General features: G+C 36.3%; 1 protein-coding gene across 5 annotated transcripts in view; it reads left to right on the plus strand.

Moving 5' to 3' along the window:
• The window catches only part of ZC3H13 (zinc finger CCCH-type containing 13), a 47,366-nt gene that overhangs the window by 1,518 nt on the left and 30,571 nt on the right, over positions 1–15,277 (plus strand). For 2 of the 5 annotated variants that reach the window (XM_051778667.1, XM_051778668.1), the window contains exons 2-4: positions 5,716–5,838; positions 6,277–6,386; positions 11,830–11,941. The exons of 1 other annotated variant lie outside the window; for it this stretch is intronic. In XM_051778667.1, coding sequence (XP_051634627.1) covers positions 5,716–5,838; positions 6,277–6,386; positions 11,830–11,941 — 345 coding nt within the window. Of the gene's footprint in view, positions 1–19; positions 201–5,712; positions 5,839–6,276; positions 6,387–11,829; positions 11,942–15,277 lie in introns of those variants that run through there. 2 more of the 5 variants (XM_051778670.1, XM_051778671.1) reach the window with 2 other exon arrangements.

Consider the following 15,277-nt stretch of genomic DNA (forward strand, 5'->3'; position numbering starts at 1 on the left):
GGAGTTGGGCCCAAGGAGCGCGGCGGCGGGGAAGGGCCGCGCTCCCACCCAGCGCCGTGCGTGGCCTCGGGCCGCCCGGGCGCTCCCCGGGAGCGGCGGCGGTGGGTGCCCGGCGGGGCCATGCCGCCCTGTGCCCGGGGTGCCGTCCCGCCGGCCGGGGCCGTGCTGCAGACTCCTTCCCACGTACTCGGATCTTCGTTGTTCGTGATTGGTTTGGTTTGGGTTTTGGTTTTTTCCCCACTGGAGTAGGGCTCTTCTCCCACTTTCTGGCAGTGAAATAGTTTCTGCTTTTTACGCTCAAGAGGGACTACTAATTTCGCTCGTATAAATTCTGCTATCACCATTCCTTCAGGTAGCGACTACGGCTAACTCCCATCCGTTCCAGAAGTAGCCTGGGTGTGTTGGGTTAGTGTGTTAGGGATAGTCTGCTTCGGTCCTCACCTTTGATTTCTCAATGGATTCTCACTCCACCGTTGATTTCTTGTCAACCTTCTGCAAGAGGAACAGGTTTTTGGCATATAGTGGGGTTAGCGGCCAGGACCGTGAGGGATCTTGGGCCGGTGGTGAAACACTCACGGTGCTTCTGTGCAGACGGGAGTGGACAGACTCGGCCCATGAACGAAGTATCTGAAAAGTGTGGCTCTGTGTGGCTGTGCCCGAGATCATACACACTGCTTCTCAGCATGTTTGCTGAGAGTGACAGCTTGCTAATGTGGTGATCCAACTCACAGGTTGGAGGTAACACGTATCCAGCAAGCTTCATGTGAAAGCTGAGTTACCTGTCCACACCAGTCTGCGTAGACTCTCTCTCAGTCTGGGGAAACATCTTCTTTGAGTATGAGCACTTTGTTAGACATGGAACACTATATACTTGCTAATGTGATACTGGGGCCTAATATTTTTATTTATTCACTCGTAGAAAGCCAACCATGATTGTATGCTTTGCAAACATAGTTAGCGGTTCCTTGTCTCTACCAATGGAGAAATATCATGTGTTAAATTAGAGGAACAGGTTCAAGTTAATATGGTGATGGGTTATCAGCAAGGAGTTGTTGAAGTAAGTTTAGAATGCTATTGTTTTGTCAAACAGGCTTTGTGTGAGTATTTGACTGGTTTTTTGGAAGGTTCGACACGAACACAAATTACCATTTTTAGTATTACTTTTAGGCAGTAAACCTGTGGAGTTCCTTCAAATATCACTGTTTTATTTGTATTGTGACATGGAAATGTTAACATTGTAATCGGAACCAAAACCTTGTCAGGTAAAAGCTCTTCATTTTGAAAAGTGCAGGGAACCATTCTCAAAGCTGTTATTAAGTTTTCAACACGTATTTAGTTTCTCATAGAGTGTTATAATCAGCTTGTATCTGAACTTCTGTAGGACTTTAAAATAATTTTGCTTGTTATTTTAAAAGTCATATTATTTATCTCTTCACAGGTAGGATTTTCTAAAGTGACATAATGTTTAGCTTCTGTGTGGTGTGTGCATGCACAGACATTGACATGCTTACGAGTGATGTCTTGGACTTCTTTAAGAGATTTTATCTCTTATTTTTTTTTTTTAGTTTTGCTTTTGTTCTGTTACATCTCAGTTTTTAGTTTTCTGGTAGAATCCTTTAGGATTCATTTTTTTCAGGGGGCTAGATTAGGTTTCTCTACTAGAAAAGTAGATGTTTCAGATGTGTCTTGATTGTGGCTTGTGCAATATCACACTAATATGGAAGAAAAATCTTAAGCATGCTTGACACCAAAATGCAGGAGTACTAGTAATAAAAATGTAACATTTCAGTGAGTACTGTGTCAATTACATTGTGCTTCATTGATTTCAGTTCCTTGGTTAGTGCCCACTAGGTGCACCCACTTCTCTCAAGTCTGTTTACATTTTAGGTTTATTCATGTGAGTAATACTCTGAAATATATTTTCCTTCAAGTGGTAGTATAATTAATGTTATTAACAGATTCTCTCAGTCTGGGAAAGTTACTTCCTTTAAAGAGTAACATAGACCATCTGTGTGTGAGTTATCATAGCGTTATAGTATTTCTAATTTATTGCTACAGGTTGTCATGGATCTTATTTATGTGTAGAAAAGTGATACTTTACAGTTAAAATCTTAGTTATAGAATTTATTTTAGGAGGATGAAGTTAATTTCACTTAGTGGTAGTTAGCTGTTTCACAAGTTGCAGATACTTCAGGGCCCCGAAGTAGATTTGGCAATGCAATATCACGTACCTAAAGTGCATAATTTTCAACTTAGAAATTTTTAAATTTTTTTTTAAATCGTGGTAGTAATTATTTGAACTGTTGAGAATGCTCAAGGCTCGGTCCACACTGATACTCAGTGCTGTCTAACCCACGTGAGTGTTTATTATGGAGATGGTAATCCAGAGGCAGACATTTGATGGAAAGTCATTGTACTGGCTGTCAGTGTGGGATTGATAGCAGGACTGTGATCATGAGTGCTAAAACAACGTAAGGTGAAAATGTGTGAGAACTGAGCGAGTTATGGGAATCTTTATGGGATGTTCCATTTAAAGTGTTTTAGATTGTCCATTGATGTGCACACTGAGAAATTTGGAAATGAAACATGTAATTTTTTCACCTCACAGTACTTGTTTATGAACAAGGAAGCTTGTCAGAAACACAAAAACTGGCATTATACATCTGAAATTTTCAATATTGTTTTAATAGTCTATTTATTTTTTCAACTCAGTCTTCAAAGAATGAAAATGCATCTGCATTTTCAGATGCAATCTCTCCAATATAATGTTTGACATAGCGAAAATTCCTCAGTTTGCCTCTGTCTGGACTCTAATCCTGCAGCCTTTGGTAACAGTTATATTCACTTAACAGTGAAATGTCTTGAAGTTCTTGTTGCATGAGTGAGATCCTCATGTGATATGTGCATACAGAAGTGAATATGCTGTGCACTCACAGCATGCTGGTTTTGTTTGCTTGGAGTAATCTATCATGAAATATCCCTTCTGTTAATAAAATATCTGTTGTTAACTGCAAACTGGTGGATATGGGTCAGAATAGAAGAATAGAATTGACACAATGCTACTGGAAATAGTATGTTTTTTCATTTCTCGTCTCAAGTCTTGTTTTGTTTGGGTTTTTTTTTAATAGGGGATTTTGCAAAGCTTAGAAGATTCAGGGTTGGATGGTATTCTTCTTAATTTCCCTGTGGGAAATTATTGTCCAAAATACGGGGAAGAATGCAGTTGGAATTAAATTATCTGTTCGGTTATGATGATGTTGCCCCCTTCATCCTCTTCATGCTTATAGCAATCCTTTTCAGCCTAGTCATCATCATAACTTCCTATAGAAGTTAATTCCAAAAAGAAACTATATGCTGAGTAAAAAGTAACATTCAAACCAAAAGTTTTGCCTCTGTTTCTGTGAAAATCTAAGTACATTCAAATGGAAAGGCAAAATGAATATAATTTTTCTGTATACTACTACTATGTCAGCCTGTACTGTACTTACATATTAGGTGCACTCATCTGTCCTTCTTGTGTTGAATGCTCTCCTTATGCCATTGCTAGTGTCATTCTTTTAACCCTTTTTATTTCAGATATGGCTCTTTTAACTGTAAATATTTAAACCAAATTCAGTAGTTGTTATATGATTGTCTTACTAAAAATGCTTTTGCATGTGTCAGTTGATTTTTATATCTTCTACTAAAGGGTGTGGCTGTGTGAAACTGTAGAAATTTAGTAGGTTTTTTCCTGAAATTCAGTGAGAATCCTGAAATGGAAGGGTGCTCAGCTGGGTGAGACATGGTATTGTTTTGCTTTCTAACTTTAATGGTTTATCCTGTCAGACTTTATAACTACTGCTGCACATTGAGCTGTCCACAATGACTTCTAATTATTTTTCTCAGAAGACTGGACTAATTTGATCTCATCAAATATTTAGATAAAATCATTTCTCCTTGTGTGCATTGCATTGTATTTATTTGCATTTCATCTGCTGTTGTATTACTCAATTCTCTAACTCAGTTAGATCTTTCTGGAAATTTCTGTTCTCCACAGTTTTTACTAACCCAAATAATTTCATACTACAGGCAAATTCTACTGTTTGACTGTCTGCTTCCACTAATTGATGTTAACCATTGTTTTTAATGTTTGGTATACACCATATGGTTAACTTTCACTTTCCCTGAGCATCTTGGTTAATGTCTTGGTTATCTGAACCTTACTTATGAGACAAAATTCTTCAGATAATCAGAGGCTTGGAGAAGCAGTCAGTAGAGTAGAGCTCTACTGAGGAATCTCAAGTACATGGTGTAAGCTTGCTTTCTTCTGTTGTTTATAAAGGAGCTAAAGTGCTTAGCAAGAGCTTCAGCACAACATTTTGTTTGTAGAAAGTGCACAGGTGTCAGACTCCTAAGGAAATATTGTCATAGAAGTAACTGTAGGGTTCAGATAATGAAGTGTCCATGTTTATGCATTATAATATTTTTTTTCTGTGAAATGTAACCTTACAATCTGGGAACACATTGCTGATCAGATGGTTAAAATGTGTATTAATCAACTCTGGTGGATGTTAGTTTAAATTTGTATTATTCTGGCTCTATGGATGAACTTCTTGACATTTGTAATCTGTTAGTGTATGAGAAATTAGCTTAAGAGTGTGTGTGTGTGTGTGTGTGTTGTAAATGCAATGATGCGTGGATAGGAGCAGAAGAGGCAGCAGCAGAAGGGTAGGAGGATTAGTGTTTGGCTAATCATGCTCTGCTGACTAATGAGAGTGATGGCACTTTGCAGTTTAACAAAGAGGTGGTTTTCTGAGCTGTATCTAAATTGTCCAGCACCTGGCAGATGTTCCCAAATTGATTTTATTTCTGTGTAGATCAAGTAGCATGTAAAGAATGGACAATAGATGTTGGGGTCCATTCTGCCCTTTTTATACAACCTATTTCTAGTGCTTAATGTGTGTCTTCCTTTTTTTTTTTTTTAATATGTTTTTCTTTCTATATATAACTCCTTTTCTCAGGTAAGATAAATTGTGACTTCTTGTTTATCGAAGTTATGCTGTATTTCCTTTAAAATCTGTTTTTCTTAATGAAAAAGAGCTAGTTTTTGAGAACCTTAAGAAATGTATCACTGTTTTGGAGATTTTGTTTTTTTCCTAAACTCATGTGGTTCCAAATAGTTGTAGGAATCAAACCAGTAACAAACACAGACTGTGTTTGATATCAAGGTGATTTTCAGTAGGTTGTCATACACAACAAAGGAGGAAAAATGGAGCTCTAAGTTTTGGAAATTTGTTTCAAAAATGGCAACCATTTTTAGTGGTTGGAACTGGTTTCTGAGAGGTTGGTACAATAACATTAAAAGTTCTATTCACTTTAAGTCACTTGAGTTCATGCCCCAAAAATACATGATGAAAGAAAGCATCTGTTCTGAGTGGTGGTTGCTGCCCAAATGAATAACATGTCATATGATCTTTCCCAAGGGGAAGCTGAAGAATACAAATCAGGTCATAAAATAAAAATTGTCATTACTGGTGTTCAGCTGACTAGTTCAAATCAGAGGCATTCCTTGTTATTAGATACATTTCACTCATTTATGACTTCTTTTTCTTTCTTCATCACCTCTGCAGCAACTCTTACAACGTATATCCATACTATTTTATTCATGTGAGTTCAGTGTCAATAGCCCCAAACTGAAGGATTTTACAGTTTTGCTTTTTTTTTTGGTTGAAGTAGTACAAAATGTCAAAAATTAGAAGGAAGGTCACAGTGGAAAATACCAAGACCATATCCGATAGCACATCCCGAAGACCCAGTGTGTTTGAAAGGCTTGGACCCAGCACTGGAAGTACTGCAGAGGTGAGTTGTAAAAGTGTTCTTCTTTTCCTCCCCACCCCATCATCTTCTTTTCCAGGATTTATGTGGTGGGAAAGAGTAGCTCACAAGTACCAAATACTGAGATGTCACTGATGTTAAGTAAAGGTGAAAAGAACTCCTTAACGCATGGATGTTCAAGATACTAATACAAGAATTTTCAAATAACATGTGTTGTCCCAGCTTCTGGAGAGGAGCAGTAGTATTTTACATATTAATAGTATTTCCACCAACCTAAATTTTTCTTTGCCAGACCTGATGATCATTGTTGATTATTTTTTTTTAATGAGTTATATTACTGGTGGACAGAAATTACAGATAAATGGGAGTTAATGTGGAGTCATTTGTTTGTTCTGCCACACTCACACCAATGGTATTTCCAGAAACGAGTGTGAAATTCACCCAGTAATGTCTGTCTCTTAGACACAGTGCCGTAACTGGCTGAAGACTGGCAACTGCCTCTATGGGAACACATGTAGATTCGTACATGGCCCTTCACCACGAGGTAAAGGCTATAGCAGCAGTTATAGAAGGTAAATCAAGAACTCACTTTGAATTCTTCACATGCTGTAGGAAAATAGCTTTTGCAACTATGTCTTTTGTTTTGTTTTGTTTTCTTTTTTAAGTGAAATGCTGTGGTGTGCCTAATCATATGTTTTATCAATAACCAATTGCCTTGTGAAAGTGCTCAAAACAATTAATTTGGCAACGTGCAGGATTTTTGTGTGTATATAGCTTTAAAAAAATAGAGTCCACTGGATGCAGATTAACTACTTATATTACTTGAAATGGGAAGTTCAAGTACCTTAATACTTTTTTCTTTTGGCATAGTGTCACTGCAGCTTTTTGGTATACTTGTCTGTCCTTTTCTAAAATGCTGGTTTGCAATTGCTTACAGCAGTACTCACACAGCCCTTCTGCCTTTGCTATGTTGTTTGATGAATAAGGTGTCTATCCTTTCTCTCCTGTTGTGAGAAAACACTTCTCTTCAGACATAGTTTTGTGACTTTATCTGTCAGATATAGAAAAAATATCCTGTGTCATAGAAGGAGATCCAGAGTTACTTCACTTTTCAAAAGAGAATATTTTTTTATTATCTACTCTTCATATGTTACTACAGTTTAAATTTTTTTCAACTGTCCTTTATGTGACATAACACCTTGCTTAACTGAAACTGAATGTGGCAGTAAGTTTGTAATATTCTTGCTATAAAGGACAAAAATTATTATGGTTTTAGCTTCACGTTTTACAAAGAACTGTCCTTCATAATGCTATAATAATGCCAATGCTACCTCTAGATTATGGATGGACACACTGAAGCATCAAAGTGTAAAGCAACAATGGGAAGTGTTGGCATGAGTTTAGGGTTCCGTTTCCAGTTCTTTTTCCTATTCCTCTGGCATCCTCTCAGGATGATATTGACTTTGCTTGTTTGGTCTTCCATTGCTTCTAGGGTAGTGACTGCTGGGATACAAAATACATCACTGAGTTTAATATTTCTTTTGGTGTGTAAACAGTTTTACTCCGTTCTGTACTGAATGTTCCAAATGGATGAAGTAAGTGATTTGCTGGTAGAGATTAAATTTTAAAACTGATAGAATGTCACTTTCTCCTTGCTTTCAGCATTTGGAACACTCAGTGCTTAGTTCTGCTTGGTCATTTGAAGAAAGGTGACATTTCTTTTAATGAGTAAAACTGTGTTTCTGCTTCACTCTCACCACTGACATTTAAGAATAACGTTGATTTGCTGCTTTTTATTGCTGACTTTTTTTACTAGGACTATATGAAAAAGTCAAAGGACAAATCCTCCTGCTTATTTGCCTGACACATTCAACATTTAATAAAGGTGTTCTTAAAAGTAAAAAGGGGAAGGAAGCCCACCACCCCTACACACACCCCAAACCAGACAAATGAAAGAAGTCTACTTGTCTTCAGAAGTTTCTACTGATAGCTCTTGGCCAGGCATAGAAAAAGCTGGTTTATGTACCTAATAAAATATTGGCATTTTCATACCATTTAACGTTAGAGAGATTTTCACAAATGTTATCCAGGCATTTTGAATGCAATTTACTGGCTTCATGCAAGCTGAGCTAATGCTGCTTCCACATCAGTTCAGTTAAAGCAATACTCTTGTTCAAGTATCTGGGATAACATAGTGGCAGCATGTCTACATGTGTTTAACCACGCCTGCCGGGGAAGTCACTTGTCTGCAGTTTGGTAGGACAAAGCATATCTTGCTACCTTTCTCTGTTGTTCCTTCTGTTTCATTCCTGTCTGCAATAAATCTCATTGTTAATGGTTTTATCTGACTATAATGCATCCCATAGTTCAGAACATCACCGGACAGTAGGAAAACTTGGCTCTACAGTGTGAAAAAGATTCTTCCCTTTCAGCATTATTGCTGCCTCTCACAGCATGAATTTTAATCTTGTTATGAAAATAAAACCTAGCATGTTTATATATAAAGCTTACCTGATGATAATATTAAGAATTCAGTAATAGACCTGCCTGTCTTCTAGGCATCTCAAGTAAGGAGAGTTAACAAGGAAAGAGCTGTGCGTAAACATGCTGTTCCACAAGGAATTTTGCTGTCTTGCTGCACTGGTAGATTGTTGGTTAGCAGGTAGATAGTTGGTTTGCAGATAGATAGTTGCTGGTTCCTTTATACTATAGTCAGGATCTGTGCCATCACAGGGTCCCTTTATTAGTCTGTCTGATCATATTTATTCAGGATCGTTATGCTGCATTTAAAAACCAAACCAAGCCAGCAGTAATATTAGGAAAAAATGTATGGATTTTGCAAGGTTCAAATATTGTAGTATGGGAAACTGGAAAACAGGACAATGTTTCATGAACAATTATAATATATACATGGTACACCAATAATTGTCATCTGCCTGTACACACACGTGTGCTCTCACATGCATACACACGGATGCTCACAGGTGGGTGTGTTGCAAGGGGTGCCTATTCCTGGGTAATTGTTTCTGATGCTGTAAGAAGTACAGAAGCAAATGGAGGCACAGTTATGAATGTGCATTTCCTAAATGCTGTTGAACATGGAGAACTGAACTGTTGCAGGAAGTAAAGTTTAAAATCATTTAATTGCACTACTTAAAATTTGAAATGAGGAAATTCTGCATTTTAGGCCTTACTTAAAAGACGGGCCCAGCATGAAATATTAAACCATTAAAGAGAAATTGCGTAATGTCTTTTGTGTGAAAGGTTCTACGAGTGTCAGTCTAGCCACATCATCTTAAACTGCAGAGGTAAATTATCATGATCTGTTGAAACTCAGCAGTGAGCATAAACTGGACTAACCAAAGATCCCTTTTGAAGGGGGCTGGTGGAAAGTTATGTAGAAAAGAAGCCGTTGTGTAAAAAATCAAAGCTGTGGTACACATAAAAGAAAAGTCAGCTACTAGACCAGCTTGTTTTTCTGTGCATTAAGCCAAGGCATCTGAAAACAGTCACGGCTTCCTGAGTAATTATTTCTTAAAATTTGGCAATTTGGTCATATTTGGTCGTATTTTATTAAAATTTTTTGAGGGTTATGATGTTTTTGGGGAAGGAGGGATAAGGTTATTGCAATAACTTTGTGTTGGTGTTCTCCTAAAGCTGAAAAAAGCTGACTCAATAACAGAAAAACCAAAAAAAAAAGAAGACCAACAAACCCCAGCCCTGAACATGTAACTTTTTAAATTTCTATGGGCTTTTAGATAACTTTTATAATATTTAAATATATTTCAATGATGTTTTAGCAAAATACCTTTTTTCAGTATGGGAAGGAAGAAAAAAATTTATTCATAGTGAAGTGGTTTGGATTTTTTATTCCAGCCTATAACTTTTAAAAAAAAAAGCATTAAAATATCAGTGTGACTCTACAAAGTTTCTCTTGCTTTCTCCTTCAGCTACTGGGATTTTTCCTGAAAGTGTTCCTCTTGAGGAACAATATTACTAGTACAGTATTGATTATCTCTCTGCCTTTTAACTTAATTTTCAGTTTCACTAATCCAAATCCTTTGTATCATAGCTTAAATGTTATTAGAAATTAAGGCATTGAATTGCACTTTAGTGTTGAAAGACAGTTTATTTGTTGAGGCAGCTGATGGATGGAATGCTTCAGAGAGTTTTGATAATGCAAAGGGATTATCTTTCTAATATGAGGGGAAAGGAAAAAATACTTTGAATCATAACCTTTACTAAAGTGAGACACTTAAACAATTATATAGTCATGCATGCAAAGAAGATAACTTGTTTCTATTTGTATGCTGGATATTATTTGATCCTTAGTGATGAAAGAAGCAGGGCTCTACTGTTCTGTACATTACCTCTGATCTAGGTTGACCTGTATTTGCAACTCATGGAGAATTAAATGCATTTAAAACTGAGAGCAGTCACTTTTTTTTGTAGATCTTCATACACTTAACCTTATGATGAAATTTAAATAATTAAATACAGATAACAGTGCTGAGGAAGAAGTGAAAAAAAATTACAGTTCTTCAAATATGTGCAGGTTTAAAATGAAATTATATGAATTTAGATTTTTGTATGCATACTGTGAAAGGCAGTTTACCCTTCGCATATTATGTGACAGAGGAAGAGTGAGAGAAACGCCTTTATAAGTGGAAATTTTGATTCAGTCTGAAAAACAAAAGAAATGCAAATTTTGTTATTCATATATTACATAAAACTCTTCTAATCAAATAAGACAACATTAGTATCTTTTTGTGATTCTTTAGTGTAAACTGATGGACACAGATCTAGTACTTTCATACAACCATTTCATGGAAGAATTTATATTTACAGCTGACAACCATCACAGTAGTAAACTCAGTATCAAACCAGAAGTATATGAAGAGAAAATTTGTTTTCTTGAACTGAAAGATCATTTGAAACAGTTCCTTCATCCCATTAGTTTAGGAGCTTGTTTGAATTATAGAGTCATAGAATGGTTTGGGTTGGAAGGGACCTTAAAGATCATCTAGTTCCAACCCCCTGCCATGGGCAGAGACACCTTCCAGTAGACCAGGTTGCTCAAAGCCCCACCAAACCTGGCCTTGAACACTTCCAGGGATGGGGCATCCACAGCTTCCGTGGGCAACTTGTGACAACACCTTACCAATGCAAGAGTTGTTCTCTTTTAACCCGTAGGGAATAAATGAACTTGTGGATTCATACTAAGAGGTGGCAAAATTAAAGTAATGTAGAATGTTCCTCCTCCCATCCCATGTCGTGATAATATCTTTTACAGAAAATATGTCTTAAAGTTGCATGACTATTAGAGTTCGTCCAATATTTTGTAATTAAATAAATAATGAAATAATTATATTACTGAAAGATAATGGAGGAGGCCTCCAAGAGTGAATTGCTGGTTTATGGTCTTGCAACAGTGTTTTTCTGTGTGGCAGCCTCATTGAGGCCATGGGAGAATGGTACCTAGGTCACGTTATCTCCGCTTGCAGACTTCATTCGCATTCAGAGTTGTTTCTCTGTGTCTGTCATTGCTAGTCTACAGTAGTTTGACTCTTCATTAATTGTGGTTTAAAATATATGTATATGTAAAACATACATAATATATAATACTTACCAAAATTGGTGCAAAATGTGGAGAAGGCTAAATCTTGAAGTACATGGTAGGAGTGATTGTGAAACACATTTGCATGATGTCCAGAAAAAGATTATTTGTTCTGAAGAGGATCACTTGAACTGATCTAGAGTAGTAACTGAGTCATGCCATATATACAAATAATTTTTCTTCTTAGAGTCAAGTCTTCCTTGACATTCTGAGTTGGGGTTTTTTTTAGAGTGTTTAAGCCCATTAGAACAGAGTATTTTCTTACTCATCCACTTTGCTTCAGCGTGGGAGGTTTAGATCTTTCTGTATATACTAATAAAAATAATAATTAAAAGAGATCATATTCCTTTAAAAATAGTCCCATAGAACTGGTTATATTATGTTTCTGTATTATACAGGTCACCAGAAAGACCCACTGGAGATCTTCGGGAAAGAATGAAGAACAAACGTCAAGATATTGAGGCAGAACCACAGAAACGAAGTACAGAGGAATCATCCTCTCCTGTTAGGGTAAGAGTGGAGTTTGCAGAACTCCAGAATCCCTCGGTAGCAGTCAGGCAGTGTGTCCTAGAAACCTTATCATGGTGACTTGTAATATTTAAAATGTTTTAATGAACTGCTCGTTTTGTACATAGCATATCGCATATTTTGTTATGAAATGTCTTAACCATTGTATTATTTTGCAATTTTATAGCGCTTTCTGATCTTCTGGTTCCCAAAGATTTTATAAATCCCGCAGATTAAAATATGTTATAAATGCTGATAAAAAACAAATATTTAATAGTATTGATTATTACCAAGAAGGTGTATTAACCATTGTCCCAATGGTCTACTATTTTTCCCCAGCACATTCATATCCAGTGTTTACATACATCCTGACTTAAGTTGTTCATCTCAAATTTGCTTTTGATGAGACCATGAGGTTGCTGTGGTGCTGGTTCATTTTGCCTTCCTCCTCATGTACTCATCAGGCTTTCCAACTGCTCACCTCTGGATTTTGCAAAAAATTCATTCATTATTATTCTCATTTTGTAATCATCTTTGTGCAACCGTTTGCCCCTCAAATATCAAAACTTCGTTATTTTTAAGTTGTGTTATGTGTTCCTGATGTTACAAATAAATAGGGGTAGAGTTGGTAGTGTGACACTGTATCTGTGTAGCAGTAGCACCACTGTATTCCTGCATCATGTTTAAGACCATCTTCAGATGAATAATTATTAAAAGGTTTTATTTGTGAAAACTCAGTTTTGCTTCTGCAGGTATTAACAGTATTCTATCATTTCCTCTTGGTCTGTTCCTACTTGCTGTGTAAAATGAATTTTTTTATGTCAGCTGTAAATAAATAAACAGCAGCTGCTATCATTAAATTAACAGAATGGCTTACCTTCCAATCATGTTTTCAGTTGCTGTAAATTTGTGTAAGCTTTCAATCTTTTTTCCCCAAGTGTGTTTCTTTTATTTTCTAATAGTTTGAATAAACTGTTCAGTTATTGAGTATATGGTTAGTGGGAAAATTGTTTTTTCCAACCGTTATTAAAAATTTGCTGTAACTTCTGTCCTGATGCAACTCTAATTTTGATGTAATTCTTACTTTTGATTAGTTAACCTTGCTTTTTATAGTGTTCTATTAATGTAATAATAAAATACTTTTAAACAACTAAGCCCCAAGTAAAAGTGAACTGGAAGCAAACATCTAAAGGAATTGGAGAATTAGTGGGTCTGTTAAGTACCAAAGAATCATTTACGGGTTAAGCACACTGCAGAGTAAGAAATACTCTGTTTCAATCTCATAAAACAGAAGGCTGACGAAAACACTGAGCTTTTGTATTATTAGACGGAGGCAACTCTCAAAATACAGGATATCGAAAGAAAATTCTGGAACAAGTAGATGAAAAGGGGGAATCGTCAAGAGTTGCTTTGCAAAGAACCAGGAGATCTAAAAGAACAGAAGACTCGAGTGACTGAACTACTAACAAAAATCTTGCTCCATCGTTAGAGCTACTGTTATGGTGGAGATCTAATATGTGATGTTTCCATTTCTTATTAAAGCTTTTGGGGTAACAGAGGAGCTGGATAAGAAAACTTGGAAATAATGAAAGGTAGCTTGTTCCATTTTTAGAAGTTTCATAATTGTGGATTAAAAAGGAATAAATAAAAAAAAAGAGCAGCACTGTTCTGCAGTCAAAATTTGTGCTTCACCAGACTACTACCGTGAAACTTTGAAGATTAGTAGTTAAGAGAGAACTGTCTGACACAGGTAAAAACCTTAAATAACTCCTTTTGAAATAAGGCTTTTGAGGCATAGGCATATGTATAGATAGTCAAAGAATACCAAGCATAGTATTGTCAGGTTTAGAACCTAGCTAAGGGGAAAATTTTAGATTAATTTGAAAATTAATTTGAAATTGAGTTACAGAGAATGCTGTGGTGCTTCATCTAAAGAGCTATAACTTTAAAGAATGTAGAAAAAATGTTGGACATCTCAAATGTTGAACTTTGCAGAAGATATGAAAACAGTAGTTGAGATTACTGAAGTCTGAGGAATGCCATGGGAGTTTGGGAAGTTAGTTTTTTGCAGTACAATGGCAGATGAAACTTGATGTTGGCAAGTGCAAAGTAATACACAATGAAGAAAGTATAACTAAATCATGAATTAGTTTTCTAAAAGTAACTGAAACCATGCAGTACAAAAATAAGTTATTGTGGACAGCTCAATGAAACCATCTGTTTAAAGTGAAGTCACAGTTTCAGAAGCAAACACTCAGGTATATAAAAATGGAATAGAAATTGGTCAGTGTTACTCTGTAGAAATTCATGGTCCAATTTTATTTGAAATGCTGTTCGGTTGTCATCATCTGTATGCAAGAAAATACTATGGTCAAAGGTCTTGAAGTGGGCAAAGAGGTGAGAAATAAACTGGAGAGAAGAAAGATCGTGGGGTGAATGCATATAATGTATGTTTGGGAGAATGTAAGTTAGATGCGTCATGTTCATACTTTATCCAAGTAGAGAGGGTGGCAAATTTGAAAGTGACAAGGGGAAATGCTATTTACCTTATATATGACAATTTACCAGAAGATACAGTCAAAACCCTGGATAAGTTCCGCAAAAAGTTAAGACATTATAACGAGTATAAAACCTTTTTAGAAGAGATTTCTCGTTCCTTGGAGACATACATAAGTAGTACGATCTGTATGTATTTAGGAAGAAACTTCCTATATGGGCAGCTTACAGATTACATCCCTTATTATTTCTTCATGCTTTGTACTATTATTTTCAGAGAAAATATGCTGTGTTATGTGGATACTTACATTGAACTCAGTTGTGTCTGCGTTTCTCCGATTTGTGTTCAGAATTATTTCAGCACTGTATGTTAGTGCATCAGCTATTATACAAATAATTAGTTAAGGTTCCTGTATTGTTCCCGTTAATGTATTTAGTTGGAAATTTTTGTATTGAATTTCTCTCCATATTGTGAGAAGTCAGTTACATTGGTGTGTAAGAAGTATAATTACTTAAAGTCTTAACCTGGAAGGTGTGTGTGATTTGGGAGAAACAGTGGGAGGAACTTAATGTACATTTAGGAAAGGTTTTTGTAGGGGTTGTATTACTTATTTCATATCTGTGCTTTTTGTCACTGCAGCTTTTGACTGTTTTCACTGGAAATGGAAGTCACTTTTGTCTTCCATCTCTGAAATGGAAACAATACCTGTTCCTGTCAAGGGAACTTCTGATTCACTGTCTTATGTGTTTCTGTAGCATGGTAGTAGTTAACACTAAAAAGGTATTATACCTACACCAAAACGGTACTGTCCTTGCCAAAAAGATTCTAGCTGTAATACATGT

This window comes from Manacus candei, unplaced genomic scaffold, assembly GCF_025592945.1.
Source record: "Manacus candei isolate 608988 ecotype Guabito, Panama unplaced genomic scaffold, ASM2559294v1 h1tg000014l, whole genome shotgun sequence".
Taxonomy (NCBI): Eukaryota; Metazoa; Chordata; class Aves; order Passeriformes; family Pipridae; genus Manacus; species Manacus candei.